This window comes from Suillus clintonianus (genome assembly GCF_016758775.1).
Source record: "Suillus clintonianus strain FC179 chromosome Unknown DEU56scaffold_10, whole genome shotgun sequence".
Taxonomy (NCBI): Eukaryota; Fungi; Basidiomycota; class Agaricomycetes; order Boletales; family Suillaceae; genus Suillus; species Suillus clintonianus.
The window spans coordinates 356350-372163 of record NW_024539234.1 but is presented as its reverse complement, the minus strand read 5'-3'; the positions used below and the strand labels follow the sequence as shown (position 1 = coordinate 372163).

Here is a 15814-nt window from a genome sequence, read left to right as displayed (position 1 = left end):
AGGTAGATCAAATAGAAGGATCGTTCTTCATAACTGACAGGGATGGGACACTGTAGATATATTGCTGCAAACTACATATGAAATATCCAAAAACCCTATATACATGAGGAGTCATTACCGCCAATTCCAGGCCCCACGGAAGATTGAGTGTAATTAATTGTGATGATGTGCGAAGAGGGTGGCTAGTGATCATGTGAAGGACCGTGGACGCCCTCTTCTCGAGCATACAAATCTAGGAGTCAACATAAGATCGACTGATCACCGCACCGTGATCATCCCGGGCCTCCCCTCTGTCATAGCAGACGGGTGATAACACCAAGTCCCTGGATGTGTCCGCAGTCAGAGGTGCAGCTTCAAGTACGGAGAAGTCATCAACATACCTTGGTCTTACCCTCACGGAACAACAACTTCATCCCAACCTTGACAAATTCCGGCTGCGAAATGAATTCGAACTGAACGGTGGCTCGATCTCCGGTCCGCAGGACCCCCTCAGGGTTGTCCATCGATATGATGCGAACAGTTTGGCGGACAGCCTAGAACTGATGAGAACTACGGTAGACATGATGAGACTTCACTCACTCCGCAGTGAAGCATGGCCTATGCGTACACTACATCAGGATGTGCGCAGTGAGAGCAAGTCATAAAGCATACCTGGTAGTTTTGTTGCATGGTAGTATTGTGACTGCAAATTCTGCTCGAATCATTACATTGCGAGAGAGATCTTCTCGAGCTTACTATAATATGAGGACCTGTCCTTCGAATTGACGTGTTGCTGCGGTGTCCCAGTGAGTTATCGCAAAACTAAAGGCAGATACAATGTTCACCTTTGGGAGGTGTATCAGTTTTGTGCACGATGACCATACCTTTTCTGACGGCCGCGCGTTTCACTCGTTTGAGAGCGAGAGCAACGCATTGACCAGCCTCGGCGGTCACGACATCAGCTCTGTAAAAGCTAAGCACCCATAAGAAATGCAAACAGGAACTCGAATACCGTTTTCGCTGCATGCTCCTCACAACAGTCGACTGAAAATGTCCATTGGAGTCTGGTCCAAAGAGGATGGAGTCACCTGTCTTGACACTTCCACTATTTAGAATGCCATTGACGACTGTCCCCACGTATGGGACAGACCAGACATCAGTGACCGAATACTGCAGTGAAATATATCAGTTGGGCGCTTGGGTGTGTGCCAAAGGCTGGTGCTACCTCAAGTGGCTGATCAATTGTGAATGTCTCGGTGTCCGCTTCGCTGGATGGAAGGAGATTCAAGAAAGTGCGAAACTTTAATCAAGTTAGTACCCTCGCGAATCAGAAAGTGCTTAAACACCGACAGAGTCAAGACCTTCTCCGGTGACATTAGATATGCGGAAAATAGGACATAGTCTATGTACCATAAGTGCCAAATTTCACAATTGAAGACGAACAAACTGACTTGTGCTGCGCAAATGTCTGCGACGATTCAACTGCGACTTCCATCGAATTCACAAAAACTGGTGTTTTCCTGCAAAGGTATGTGATGTGAAATCGAAGTGGAGTGGGGATATGATCATTGATTCACCTGCATCCGGGGCTCTTCAGAATCTTCACCACCTGTTTCGTGGTCTCAGCAAGAATATTAGGTGGGGTCATATCAATCTACGTAAATATTAGCTCAGCTGGATGGTTAGGTGATTACTCCGTACCTTGGTAATGCAGACGACGACGGGAACGCTTAAAGCCAGAGCTATTGCCAGATGCTCTTTCGACATGCCAATAAGCCCGGCGTTGGCTCCGACCATAAGAATCACACACGATGGCGCCCCGGAAGTTAGCCCGTACAGAGTAGTTTTCAAATATCGCTCGTGGCCGGCAAGGTCTACGAAACCAAGGTGTATATGAGACACACAGAGTCCCATTGAATGGACTTACCGCTGAAAGAAACTATCTTCGCTGACTGGGCTGAAATTTCGTCCCAGCCCAGTTTATCGCGTCGAATCACGTCAGCGTCAGCGGACGGCAGTATATTTGGAAGGACTGGGGTTCCAGCTGTTGAAAAACCAAGGATCTGGGGGGGAAGATGTCGGATGGTGTAGGCTGTCAGGGACGTGCAACTTACTTCCATTCCTACACTAGATGTTCGTCCGGTCTCAATTTCGTGTTTATGTCGAAATAGTGCTACACGAGCTCGGCCTCTTCCATCATCCAGAGGACCTGAGGAGAAATAAGTAAATAAATAAAACATACATACATGCGTGCATGCATCATACCGCGTGTTAGAACTCCGAGTGTTGTAGACTTGCCCGAGTCAACGTTGCCGACGACAGCACAGCGGACCTCGGGAACCAATTCAATGCTGGGTGGAGGTAATCGTAGTAGTAGAGTTGCACGTGGATAGTGGCCATCAGTAGTTTCGAAAAGAACGGATATCTATTAAAGATGAATTCATGCCGCCTGTATATATACATATAAATAAACCACCCACATTTCCTCCCAACTCTTCCACGACCCTTTTAACTGATGATTGCAACGAAGTGACTTCGATATCTGTTCGCGGAACCCCCGACCATCCTGTTGCTTCGTCCACGCTCTCTCCGGCAAAAAGTGACGCGTGGGGTGGCTGACAGCCAATGCGGAATATGTATTCGCCTTTGCGTCCAGTGATGAGTTGTGCTATGGAGGTGCGTGCTCGGTCATAATCATGGCTGGCTAGTAATGTCTGAGAACGAATGAGCAAATACACAACATAATAACGGAAGGTAGAGTACAAGGACAACTTCGACTTCATCCTCAACGTCAGCATCCCTAGATGGAGGAGGTTCACCAGCAACATTAGATTCCTCGAGTACCTGTAGCTTCTTTGAATGTATATTCCTCGGAGCAGAAGTTCCGCTAGCTTGGCCACGTTGGCGAGCGAGTTCCCGTGCGTAGATTTCCTGAATTTCGGATTGAAAGCTCTTTAGAGACATTGTGAGTTGGTGAGCAAATATTGTAGTCCAACTCTAGTAGCTCTTTATGGGGTGCATGTTAGAGGCTAGAGTCCGTTTGAGTCAGAATTGACCTGATTCCGACCTGAGTCACGTCACCCTCGATGCTGTCACACAGGGGCCACGTTGCATAGGAACGTTTAGCCGTTCAAAAGACTCTAATGATCATCCGGGAAAGCGGAAATGACCATTCAAAGGTTCCCGAATTGCTAGCATCCTTTAAAAAGCTTGTACACGACGGAAAAAAGGATCGAATGAGCTTGGTTCAGTCTTTGTTGTGCTCTCACGTGACACTGAGCACCGTGACTTTAGCCCCATTCAACTCTGCATGCTACTACAGTGACATCAATTTCTTTCATCCTTTATTTCAACCTTTATCCGTAGCCCTTTTTGGTAGTCTAGCTTCATTGAATGGGCTCCCAGCCAGCTACAACGCACACTGCGGGCCCGTCCCGCGCGCCCCGGATCATCCGTGGCACTGAACCCGGGCTCCTTGACCCGACCCAACCATCGCGTCTCCTGCGTTCTCCAGATTCCAGGCTCTCCTTCGCGTCCTTCGATCCGCGTACCGCTCTTGCCGGCGAAGATGTCCCAGACCTGCACAAATTATCTATCGGCGAGGATCTTCCACCTCCCAAACGTATTGTCATCGAAACAAACTCCAAAGGCAGGAGCTTTTGGAGGTTCGTGCCAAAAGCGCGTCTGGATGAAGGTGCGCGCGACGAGGGCTTTTGGCCACGCGTAGTCGAAATTTGCGGGTGAGTAACATTGTCAACTTATGTCGTCCCAGTTATTGGAATGTTGGACTTGCAGCGAACACGTGTTTTGCCACCAAGAGCAGTGGGAGATTTACAAGCTGGACCCAGAGTATCTGTGCATCGTCCGATTTGGCTTTAAATTTACATCCATTGAGAAGGTCAACAACCAAGCTCGGCGCTCTGGAGCTCCTTCGCCGCCAGGGCCAAAGCGCGCACGCGCACGCACGCCTACTCCTGAAGCGGATACGCCGCTTCCGAGCAAAAGAGCGCGTTCGCGGCGCGCTCATGTAGACAGTGACGATCACATCAGCGACAGCGGATCAGACGAGGATGAAGAAGAAGTAAAACAAATGATTGTCGATGATCTTCCTCGTCCCAAGGCCAAGGCCCCGTCGAATGTCGTACGACCCGGAAGGGAAGAATTGAAAAAGGAGCGAGACAAGCGATGGCAGAAGATTAAGGAAACACAAACAAAGTACAGTCAAGAGCCGCAAGTTAACGGACAACCCATGTCCATGGATGCGGAACAATTTGCATCTCAGAGCAATACTGGGACGCAAGCCGAAGAGACTGCTAAACGAAAAAGTTTGTTGTAGTCTCTGCTCTTTACAGTGGTCTGACAAAGGTTATAGAAGATGGATTTGCCGCTGACACGGACGATGAACTGCCACAAGCACGCACCCCTACCAATGGCCATGCGCGAAAGCGCCATCGGACCACATCACCAGGTCAGGCCAAACAGGCCATGCATCACTCAAAAATGCACCGTGAAATGCGAAAACAAGCAAAAGTCAGGGCAATAGACGAACGCCATCAACAGGGATTCAAACATTGGTTTGCCGATTATTATTCCGATTATTATTCAAACAACATCGACCAACTGCGTATGTTACCATTCCCATCCTACTCTTTCAACGGTTCATATTTTTTCTTTAGCGAGTGATCATGAAAGGCCATCGACGAGTCCTCAGCCCGCTGCTTCGCAAGAACAGTCAGAATCCCGTAAGAGCGAAGATGAAGACTTGAATGAAGAGGCAATGCGACGAGCCGAGCTCGCAGAGTCCATTCGCAAAATGCGAGAACTTGATCGGGATAGACCTCTTTGGGAAGAAGAGCGAAGAAAACGTGAGGCGCATGAACGTGCTGAAGAGCAGGAGCGCCAGTCCAAAGCCGAACAACGGAGAAAAGCTGAGGCAGAAATACAAAGGCAGCAACTTGAACGAGAGGAGGCCGAACGTCAGGCACGTCGGGTCCGAGCGGAAGCTGAACGAAGTGCTGCAGAAGAGGAAAGGCGACGGCAAGAACAGCGAAGGCTCAGGCAACGACAACGCTGGGAGTTCGGTATTTGGACAAGTCATCGAGCCCTGGAACGATACAAGGTCCTGAGTGAGGAGTTTGACACTACGAGGTTCACGCCTGATCAGCCGATCGCTTTTCTTGACATCCCGTGGCCTGTGCTACATCATCCTTCCTGTCTGACTGTCGAGGATGTCGACTGGTCTGCAGTGGAGAAATTCTTTGCAACCGTCAAGACCTCCATGCGACCTCAAGATTACAAAGACTTCGTGGAAAGAAGTCACCGGCGATTCCACCCGGATAGATGGCGTGCCCGTAAGGTGTGGTCAGCTATTCGGGACGATGTAGAACGCGGCTGCCTCGAGGTTGCTGCCAATACAGTCGCTCAAGCAATTACGCCGATATGGAGAGAAGTGAAACCACATTGATATACGTCAAAAGATACATGGTTGTAACGTGCGCATTTAATAGATACCCTCATATGAACTTTGAATTGATGTCATTGATTGACTTGGTTTGCGTCGATGGGAAACCATCACGCACACCGAGCTAGAACTTGATCGATGTGGTCAGGTAGCTCCACAAACTCTGGACGAGTATGATAATTACGACCCGCGTGCAAGGTCTTGCTATACGCGATTGGATAGTTGGTTCCGCCACTCTTCATCCCATGAGCCAATATGAGCCCGGTGTCCAGAAACAACTCCGATGTGGGTGCAGCCAACTGCTTCAAATCTGGGACATGGGCGCACTAACTCGTTGACCGCCACATCAGAAAGGTAGGAAAGGAATGTCAGAGTTCTTTCCGAAATAGTGGTTATGATTGCGCCAGACGAGTCGGACCATGGAGGCATCAAAGTCAAACTGGTTCCAATATTAATGGTACTTGCTTACACATGCACACGGATGGCCGGCTCCATCAAAAATTCCGAAGCTGCCATGTGGGAGCGCAGATACCGGTTTGAGGGTTGTAACTGCTTGCAACCAACACGACATCGTGACCAAGGTTTTCAGAAGGCACGGACAATCAATCTGCCAATTAACTGTAACGAAGTTCTCGAGTGTTGTATATGTTTGAATCATATCAGCAACTGGAGACTACGGCCTGAGTGGATCTGATACGTGCCAATCAGTTGACTGTTGGACAGATTGTTCGATCGACATATGCCATGAAGGTAATCACACCCCTGAGGTCATATCTCCAAGGCAAATCGGTCTGTGTACACGAAATTCTTCACGGCCTGGTACAGCCTCACTACGATATCAACACACCCGATTAGAACCGTCACCTTCATGTCGGTAATCACAGAGCTGATTTGAAGCTGCATGCTTCCTGCACTATCATGATCGTGTAATCCGAACTTCGACGCATTAATGCAAATACAGTGTGATAGCACTACTATAGCCTGCATCGATGCCTTCTACTTCATTCCATCAATACGTAGAAGTGCAATTGAATTATTGTTATTGGGTGCTAGTGCCAGACTTAACTCTGCGGGAACGTAGCGGAACGTTGCCTACGGGAAGCCGAAAAAGGCTAACGACAGTTGACACGCTATTTTTGGGGAGGGTTGTGAAGGGTGCAATCCAGCAGGGCCAATTAAAACTATCAAGGGCTAACCTGGGCTTACCGGCTATACTAGGCTATACTATTGGATGCCCGCTATTTCTGCCGTGATCGTTTGATCCTCCGGGCTGCTGGGCCCTGCGACCTGCCCCCTTCATCATTATCTGATACACTGCACTGGCGATGCACTGGCCTGCTCCCTGACAATCTGGGGCAGCAAATTGGCGCCCTAGCGAAAAACTTATTTTGACCTCTATAACAACCACAATATCGTCTATTCAGTTCTCTTCTGATATTTGGTAACTCATCTCCAGGCATCCATGCCAAAATCCAGGCTCACTAGAGCGGGGAACTAAGCGCCCAGTATAATCATTCATTCAATTATGTACTGCAATCAGATTCGGAGATGCTATGCGGCTTCACGATCATGATGTGCAGATCCATTTGGTCAGGATCCCAGGACCCACTGCGCACGAGAATCTAGTTATTTTCGTACTCGCCTGACCGTGACAGTCAGGAACCTCATTTGTGAACATATAAATGCAGGCTATGCCGCCCTTTCAACTCTCGCAGCCCCCTTGGACCCCATTGCCCGCACACCACCAGTACTCCAATGGACACTTCAAGCACTCTCAAGCCGGCTGAAGTCGCTGTTGCTCTGGTCGAGCAAGCTGTAATCAAGCACAACACCCGCCTTGATAAGACCTTCTTCAAGGCGGTAAGCAACAAGCGCGCACATGTCTAGTTTAACATCTCAATCTTGCTCTCAGGTTCTTGCCGGTGTTATGTTGTCCTTCGGTGGTCTCTTTGATCTCATTATCAGTGGTGGCTCTCCATCTCTGTCAGCTTCGAACCCAGGAATTGTAAAGGTTCTCGGCGGTTTTGTATTCCCCGTCGGACTCGTTATGTAGGCACCGGCGGCCTTAGTACCGTCAGACTATGGCTAAATTGTTATTTCATTCCATAGGATTGTGCTCCAGGGTTTCGATCTGCTTACGAGCAATCTTATGGTAAACAGAGTTCAGTGTTTGCGTGGACTATTTCTCACCCCTTCACGCCATTTATAGATCTTTCCCATGGCTGTATTGAAACGAGCGATTCCTTGGTGGAGCATTCCCGTCAACTGGACTGTTGGTGAGTACCGCCCGAAGCCAAATTTTGTTCAGATATTGAATATGCTATCCCATCAGTCTTTTTCGGCAATCTTGTTGGCAGTCTGTTCTTTGCAGCAATCCTTTCGAAATGTCAGTCCGCGTTCATGGGCTTGGTTTATATCGGAAAGGCTGACACGGATATCCAGATGACGGACTGATGACATCTGATCCCTACGCCTCATACATAAGATCATTCGCCATGTGAGTTACTTCCTACTATCGGAAATTCCATTGTCTCAACCTTGTTCCAGCACGAAAGCTATCACGCCTGGCTGGTACCAGATTTTGATTCGCGGCATTGGTTGTAACTGGCTCGTTTGCGTAGCCGTTTGGGTACGTATATCATAGTGTTGCTTCGAGCCAGTTGCTTACACAGGTGTTATTTAGCAAGGAGTGGGGGCCAAAGAAACTTACTCGAAAATCATTGCTATATGGTTTCCCATCTGGGTTAGTGAAGTCGACCAAGGTGCTGATCCCGACTCATCTATATTTATTAGATCTTCGTGGCTTGCGGATTCGACCACGGTAAGTCGCAGAACGTTTTGAGGCACACTCCCACCAATACTTTCCACTAGTTGTTGCAAATATGTTTTCACTCCCGCTGAGCATCATGCTTCACTCTGAGGTAAGTGTTTCACATGATAGCCTGCATTTGGACCATCTCTAATTACCTTTCAGCTTTCGACCGACCTGTACATTCGCAAGTATGCACCACGTCATTTGTTCAGCTCCTCTCAACGATTGCTGATTACTTTCTCAGGTCGCTAATCGCGTCTTTGATCGGTAACATTATTGGAGGACTCTTCGTGGGCTTGCCAGCCGTGTATTTCTATCTTGGTGACTGGCACGCCGGCGGCATGCGCGATGCCGAGGAAGCCCGTGTTATAGAGCGTAAAACCTCGGACCCAGCCGTCTCAGAAAGGACCGCATAGGCGGACCTCCACGAGATCACCTGCTTTGGACTTATTATTTTCTCATGCATTGGACGACTATTTATGGCTGCGGTGAGAACGCATGCCAGGCGACACGATCTACGAATCCTGGAGATGATGCACGATGTAAACTAACGAAACGAAACGCTCAATTCATTCTCAGGCGATCCTCCACGGGTGGGTTATAGGATAGGAGGGGGTGTTGGTCTATGTGTTCATGAAACATTACTTTGTACACAGTTGTAGGGGGAGGCGGACGGGACGGGAGTGGCGATGATGTACTCCTCCGAGGTCGGGATCGTAACATAGTGTATTGGACGAGTATCGCAAGTATTTATCTTGTGGTACATCGGAATGTTGGATGTTTTGTGTACTCTACAGGAATTTATTTGTTGCCTGCACCATTGATTAGCCTGAAGGTCTTTGGCCTGAATTGAATGCCTCAATATTCAATGCTAGGCCGGGGAGAATCTGAAAGTTTGCCTCCCCAATTGGAGGACTCCGGATACTTTTCTTCACTGCGATTCTTCAAATCGTTACGTTCCGTTGATGAACTTCGATCATAGAAGTTATTGGAACGTCGGAACGAGTTGACACTGGCTTTGGAACAGATTTATCCATAGAATTCGTTATTTACAGCACGCCTCGTACATGTCATCATCGAGTGGTTTGAGCGCGATATACAAATCTTAGCTATACAAGTAATGGCACGATTCTTAAGATATGCGGAAGGAGGAAGGCTACTCTTCGAACTACGGTGATTCTGATAACCACATTGTAATTGCTTTCAAGGTACCTGGGCGGTGCGGATGCCATTTAAAAAGAAGATAATCATGGACAGCATCTCGTGCCTCGAAAAACGTCACTTCTCCCTCGCCCATCTCCTCGTCCATCTTCTTTCTTAGTGTTCGAATTTGATCAAGGAACCGTTCAGCAGTGCCGACGGCGATGAATGTGCGCGGAAAGCCCCGGAAATGAGCGTGTACTGAAGGATGCAGAGATGCAGGGGAAACGTAGCGGTTCAGCGTCGCGAATCCAAACCCATAGGGGCCGAGAAGAGCCTGTTTGGAATAGAGCATACTTCTACTGTTTAGATCTCCGAGAAAGTCCATATCGAACGCAAGGCTGGAGGAGCCCGGCCAGTCGTGCGAGTTGCCAATATCCGCCCAAGGTGATAGGAGTAGTAGATTGCCCGGGGGGGCCGGAAATTCTGTTCTGGGCAAGTTCTTGTGCTCAACAAGATAGCGACAAAGAGCCAATGCCAAATTTCCCCCCGCCGATGCTCCTACCAAGATGATATCGGAAGGCTCGTACCCGATCTCCTTCACAAGGTAGTAGTACCCAGAAAGGCAATCGAGGAGAGCAGCTGGAAATGGGAAATGCTCAGGGGAAGGATGTGTGGAAGACAGACGGTATTCCAGAGCAAAGGCACGCGGAACTGATCTATCAAGTTCTACAAGACTTTGCATAATGCTGGCAGAATAGTCCGGGTGTGCAGAAACGTGGGTGAAGCCCCCCGCATGAAAGAAGAAGAAAACTTTCTCTCCAAGCTGAGGAGCGTGGGTCGGCTTCGGCGGAGTTCCTGACCGACCGTACCAATACCCCGGAATGCGTTCTGGTGCAACTTCCGAGATGGAAGCTAACAGCTTCAGCTCATCAAGGATGAGTTCAGAAGGCACTCCATCGACCCAGACACCTTCGGCTTCTTTGGTCGGTGCAAGTGCGCGATGGTCTGGCTGCGGGAGGATATTACCGGTACTGCCACGCCAACCGTAATCGCGTCAGAATCCACCAAGGCTTGCACAAGAAGGGAAGCTCACAACGATGAGATGTACACAACGTGGCGGGCTAATCCCAGGATCATTGCATGCCCCCAGGACCAAGTTGATCTTGGGCGGTTAGAAGGCAGCAAGTACCACAATGACCATATGGGCACCCTGATGAATATCGTGCTAATGAGCTGGTAGCACAGGTAGAGCCCTTTGAAGGGTTGATGCACACATTCATACATCGTAGGTATTGGCGGGAATAAAAAGAGAGATAACGATGGCCATATTGCATGACGGCTAGCCTTTGATACTGGCTCAGGCTAGAACACGAATCGTTTGATCGTTGCTGCCGTAAAAACATGTGCATGATGGGTCAGCGCTGGCGACGCGTAGTGAATCGGATTTTGTTAGGCCGAATAGATAAGCCTAAAGTCTCCCAGGTTGTACTAAGACGTGGGCCACGATTTGAGTCAGCAAATGGTCTGATGCTGGTCCGTTGGAGCTAGTTAGAGACAGTGTGAAGGGGAACCGGGCCCCTGTTGCCAAATTTGAGTTATGTGTACACTTACATTGACATGGAAGGACGTTATCATGCATACCCATACACATGGAAACATTGCTATCGCTAGCTAGAAAGCGACTGAAAACGAGAAATGAGAGACCGCATAAGCACAAGAGACATTGTGCGAGCATTAAAAGGTTGTATGTGAGAGATGAGTAGACAAAAAGCCGATAAATGCATGACAATAGCACAGTGGGAAACAACTATGCTATACAAGTTTTGGTGGACACCGTGCGAGACAGGCGTGCAACGAAAATGAAATTGTGATAACAAATTATGTTAAAGAAACTCGCCAAAAGGGTACTTGGAGCGGCGAGCCTGAGTGAACTCACTGAGACGTCACAACACCATAGGGTCGCTTGCATTTGCTTGACTCACTGAAGGAGTTGCCGAATAGTGGGTGAAAGCTCACAAGGCATCTCAAAGCCCTTTCGACCGTCTTCCAACATTTTATCGTGACAAATCCTACCGTTCCCGCAAAGTGTATGCGATTGTGCTGCCGAAGTCAAGGTGCACGGTCATATTAATGTACTTCAACTTATCTGGAAATCAAAACGCACAGAAAGCAGCGATGCGGGTGCTCTTTTTCTGGGATAGTTCAAGGAACGTGCGTCTTTCTGACATTCAAAGAGTTGTTTTCAGTGCTCATGAGAGCTTCAACTGTCAACGTACTATTGCACTCGTGCAGATGAATTTAGTGTATCGATTCGATCGCAGGATGAGGGAATGAAGCAACAAAGTGCGACATTAGCTCGACAGAGTGCAGCTTATTCCCGTGCGGAAACAGGGCTATTCGTGTTTGAAGGCTAAAAGATGCTTCCGCCTAAGACAAAGTGAAAGCGTCGTCATGCACGCGTGAATCACAGATGGCAACAGCATTGTCGAACTCCCCTCTGAAAAGAATTTGCAGGACAGTCCATTCCGATTGTTCATGAAATGGTTTCAACATTCTCTGGGACTTTGTCCGAAAGGGCTGGGGGCCAGTCTGGGAGCGGGCTCCTTGAAGTAAATTCAGTAAGGGAGAAATTATTCCAAAGGACGGCATTACTTTCTCATATCCCAGACGTTTTCGCTGCTCTTCCCGAGCCGTCTGTGAGCCCACCACTCGGCACGGCGGCGGATCCAAGCGTCTCGTTTCTGTTCTGGATGCATAAATTTCAAGCTCATGCAAAATTTGAAGTCTTCTTTCTTGACTCCACACTCTGACATTTGACCGTATCTGTATAACGATTTTATCTGAGTCCCCAGAACTGAAAGTTTGATAAGCACCGACATTCGTGAGCTTTTTCAGAGCATACCATGACATTGCAGAAATTCATCAAACAGGGTCATGCACCCAGGAACATCGTCCACGGTAGGATGAACCTTGCGTAGGTATTCCTCCTCTTGCTTAATCGCGGCTTCGAGGTCGACGCTAGCCATATCACAAAGGAAAGAATGATTTGGCTGGCCCGAAGTTGGCCTGCTATCAATCCATGCGTGGGAACAGAACGCGCTTTTAAATCCCGACAAATGAACGCGTCGCGACGCGTGTTTTTGTTCTTGCCATCTCCCCGCATTGTCTTTTGATTAAGCTACACTATGGTGAGCACAGAGGACATAGATAACAGATCGATTTTGTATTGAATATCCGCATCATAGTCCCAGACTCCTAGAGGCGCGAAGCGTCCAAGGTCGCCTCCCATTCCCAGCTCATCGCCAGCTCCACGTGCTACTCCAAGGCGAAGGGATTCTCAATCGTCTCTCCCACCGTCTTCGCCTCCGGCACCCTTCTCGGATACAGATGATAGCATGGATGATCGTGATGGAGTGCGTGATATAGATGACGACGATGCAGAAGACGGCGAGGGCGAAGATTTGTTTGCAGACACCGTCGAAGCGTACGTGTCAAAGCCCACATTTTGTTATGTACCTCACTTCTTGTCCAACTGAAAATAGAGATTACGCGCCAAACGATCTACTCGATCGCTACTCCGACCGGGACATCGATGATGAAGGAGATTTTGAGGAAATGTCAGCAGCGGCTCGACGAGCGGCTGAAGCAAGGATGAATCGTCGTGATCGACTTGAGCGCGCAGGGAAGCAAGGAAGTCGGGCAGCTAATCGAGGCCGTGCACCACAGTTCTTGGAGGATGATGACATGGACGATGAAGATGCTCTTGGCGATGATCTTGGCGTTGGGAGAATGAAGCGTCGCACAAGGCGACAATATGACGAACGTCGTGATATAGATGATGTGGATGGTACGGACGATGTTGGTGAACATTCTCGCAATCAGTCGGATGTGTGCTCACACAGGTTTCTCTAGGAAATACCCCTTGAGCAACTGAGTGACATCAAGGCTAAATCTATCGTCGAATGGATTGCCAATGACCGCGTTCGCCGATCAATTGTCAAACATTTCCGGCAATTTTTGATGACCTACGTCGACGAAAATGGCGCTTCGGTCTATGGTCAACGCATTCGTAATCTTGGAGAAAGTCAGTATCATCCGTTTGTACCTTTTGCGGACTTACTGATGATCTCCTGCAGCAAATGCCGAGTCACTGGAAGTATCTTATCTTCATCTAGCGATGTCTAAGCCCATCTTGGCTTACTTCTTGACAAACTCCCCGTCTGCCATGCTTGTGATCTTTGACGAGGTCGCACTGAATGCTATTCTCGTGTATTACCCGTCGTACGAACGGATTCACTCTGAAGTCCATGTTCGCATTGCGGACCTTCCATTGAGCTCGTCACTCCGTGATCTCCGACGCTCCAATCTAAACAATCTGGTGCGAGTCACTGGTGTTGTAACTCGACGGAGTGGTGTGTTCCCACAGCTCAAATACGTGAAATTTGACTGCCGAAAATGCGGCGCTGTTCTGGGCCCATTTTACCAGGATGCAACAAAGGAGGTCAAAGTCAGCTTTTGCGCCAACTGCGAGAGCAAGGGCCCATTCCCTGTTAACTCTGAACAGGTTGGTCACATCGAAATTGTGATGGTACCTACTAAATGCTGCGCGATAGACGGTATATCGCAATTACCAGAAAATGACACTGCAAGAGTCCCCTGGGTCAGTGCCTCCGGGGCGTCTACCAAGGCATCGTGAAGTCATTCTCCTTTGGGACCTCATTGACATGGCAAAGCCTGGAGAGGAAATTGTAAGTCACGTAGGCGCTTTCAATGACCCGCGCTAAGCACGTCAGCGCAGGAAGTGACTGGGATATACCGGAACAACTTCGACGCCTCTCTCAATTCGAAGAACGGGTTCCCAGTCTTCTCCACAATCATTGAGGCCAACCACATCAATAAGAAGGAGGACCTCTTTGCAGCCTTCCGTCTTACTGAAGAAGATGAGAAGGAGATGCGTGCCCTCGCACGGGACGAACGTATTCGGAAGCGTATCGTCAAGTCTATCGCGCCTTCGATTTACGGACACGAAGACATCAAAACAGCCATTGCACTCTCCCTGTTCGGTGGTGTTACGAAGGATATCAACCGTAAACACCGCATCCGTGGTGATATCAACGTACTGCTTTTGGGTGACCCAGGAACGGCGAAGTCGCAATTCCTCAAGTATGCGGAGAAGACAGCGCACCGGTCTGTTTTCGCGACTGGTCAGGGTGCATCGGCTGTTGGTCTGACTGCCAGCGTCCGCAAGGATCCTGTAACTCAGGAGTGGACGCTGGAGGGAGGCGCTCTTGTCCTTGCCGACAAAGGAACTTGTCTCATTGATGAGTTTGACAAGATGAACGACGCGGATCGGACGTCTATCCATGAGGCGATGGAGCAACAATCCATTTCAATCTCGAAAGCTGGCATTGTCACGACGTTGCAAGCTCGGTGTGCCATCATTGCTGCGGCTAACCCTATTCGTGGAAGATACAACCCAACAATTCCCTTCCAGCAAAACGTCGAACTGACAGAACCCATCCTGTCTCGATTTGATGTGCTGTGTGTTGTCAAAGACAATGTGGATCCGGTGCAAGACGAACTACTAGCGCGATTCGTCGTTGGAAGTCACCTTCGTAGTCATCCCAAATTCGAAGCCGATAGGGATGAGATGGATGTTGGCACCACTCTTGATGCTGATGTAAGTCTCCATTCAGTCCCTGAAGCTGTAGCCCTGATCATAGTCTGGACAGATTATACCCCAAGATATTCTCCGCAAATACATCATGTATGCCCGAGAGAAGATACGCCCGAAGCTCTATGACCTGGACCAGGATAAACTGGCACGCTTGTTCTCTGATCTTCGTCGCGAGTCACTAGCGACAGGTTCATACCCTATCACCGTCCGACACCTGGAGAGCATGATTCGCATGGCTGAAGCCAGTGCAAAAATGTCCCTGCGGGAGTACGTTCGCTCCGATGATATCGATATGGCTATCTCCGTTGCGGTGGGGAGCTTCGTCAGCACCCAGAAGATGTCAATCAAGAAGACCCTTGAAAGGGTGGGGTTATCTCATGACTTCAGGGTAGAAATGGCACTTATGATTTTGACAGGGCTTCCGAAAATACCTGACGCAAGCTCGCGATTATGAAGAGCTCTTGGCTTTCCTTCTTGGCCAGATTGTAAAGGAGAAGGCCCGTTTCCATCAGCTACAGAGACACGAGCAACCTGAGCTCATCACTGTTAAGATGTCTGAGCTCGATGAACGGGTGAGTGGTACCCTTGTCAGAGTTGTCATCAACTCACTAGTTCTCCAGGCAAAGGAACATGATATCTATGACACATCGACCTTCCTGCGCTCAAAGCTCTTTGCTGCCAACGGCTACAAATTAAAAGACCAGGTCATAGAGAAGCGGTTCTCAAACTGATACGAGATCCA

At 48.9% G+C, this 15814-nt stretch overlaps 6 protein-coding genes across 6 annotated transcripts; 3 read left to right on the top strand and 3 right to left on the bottom strand.

The window, feature by feature from the left end:
• Window positions 1–40: 40 nt before the first annotated feature.
• DEU56DRAFT_780358 (P-loop containing nucleoside triphosphate hydrolase protein) lies at window positions 41–3013 on the bottom strand. Its single transcript, XM_041351952.1, has 17 exons — window positions 2743–3013; window positions 2460–2693; window positions 2245–2404; window positions 2094–2188; window positions 1907–2042; window positions 1681–1853; window positions 1557–1633; window positions 1431–1499; window positions 1330–1381; window positions 1205–1279; window positions 992–1149; window positions 825–943; window positions 736–772; window positions 652–682; window positions 580–597; window positions 381–533; window positions 41–323 (listed from the first exon to the last, which is right to left on the bottom strand). Exons 1-17 carry the CDS (start codon window positions 2941–2943, stop codon window positions 294–296), a joined length of 1818 nt encoding a protein of 605 aa, XP_041212728.1. The 5' UTR covers window positions 2944–3013; the 3' UTR covers window positions 41–293.
• A 359-nt stretch (window positions 3014–3372) lies between these two features.
• DEU56DRAFT_869324 (uncharacterized protein) lies at window positions 3373–5443 on the top strand (the record flags this gene model as incomplete). Its single annotated transcript, XM_041355548.1, is given in 4 exon segments — window positions 3373–3719; window positions 3775–4304; window positions 4352–4636; window positions 4656–5443. 4 exon segments carry the CDS (start codon window positions 3373–3375, stop codon window positions 5441–5443), a joined length of 1950 nt encoding a protein of 649 aa, XP_041212727.1.
• A 1605-nt stretch (window positions 5444–7048) lies between these two features.
• On the top strand, window positions 7049–8776 carry DEU56DRAFT_32553 (putative formate/nitrite transporter). Its single transcript, XM_041345677.1, has 12 exons — window positions 7049–7300; window positions 7353–7489; window positions 7550–7592; window positions 7650–7716; window positions 7773–7826; window positions 7883–7937; window positions 7988–8069; window positions 8124–8183; window positions 8234–8261; window positions 8312–8361; window positions 8415–8440; window positions 8497–8776. The coding sequence occupies exons 1-12, from the start codon at window positions 7196–7198 to the stop codon at window positions 8666–8668; spliced, it is 879 nt and encodes a 292-aa protein (XP_041212726.1). The 5' UTR covers window positions 7049–7195; the 3' UTR covers window positions 8669–8776.
• Window positions 8777–9390: 614 nt separating this feature from the next.
• Window positions 9391–10771, bottom strand: DEU56DRAFT_32495 (Alpha/Beta hydrolase protein). Its single transcript, XM_041345675.1, has 2 exons — window positions 10489–10771; window positions 9391–10426 (listed from the first exon to the last, which is right to left on the bottom strand). Exons 1-2 carry the CDS (start codon window positions 10677–10679, stop codon window positions 9421–9423), a joined length of 1197 nt encoding a protein of 398 aa, XP_041212725.1. The 5' UTR covers window positions 10680–10771; the 3' UTR covers window positions 9391–9420.
• A 1157-nt stretch (window positions 10772–11928) lies between these two features.
• DEU56DRAFT_728992 (uncharacterized protein) lies at window positions 11929–12421 on the bottom strand (the record flags this gene model as incomplete). Its single annotated transcript, XM_041348069.1, has 3 exons — window positions 11929–11998; window positions 12048–12249; window positions 12298–12421. The coding sequence occupies 3 exons, from the start codon at window positions 12419–12421 to the stop codon at window positions 11929–11931; spliced, it is 396 nt and encodes a 131-aa protein (XP_041212724.1).
• Window positions 12422–12545: 124 nt separating this feature from the next.
• DEU56DRAFT_780349 (MCM-domain-containing protein) lies at window positions 12546–15814 on the top strand. The gene is made up of 10 exons (XM_041351951.1): window positions 12546–12583; window positions 12641–12879; window positions 12938–13253; window positions 13308–13479; window positions 13532–13959; window positions 14009–14143; window positions 14194–15075; window positions 15128–15436; window positions 15489–15644; window positions 15693–15814. The coding sequence occupies exons 1-10, from the start codon at window positions 12581–12583 to the stop codon at window positions 15801–15803; spliced, it is 2751 nt and encodes a 916-aa protein (XP_041212723.1). The 5' UTR covers window positions 12546–12580; the 3' UTR covers window positions 15804–15814.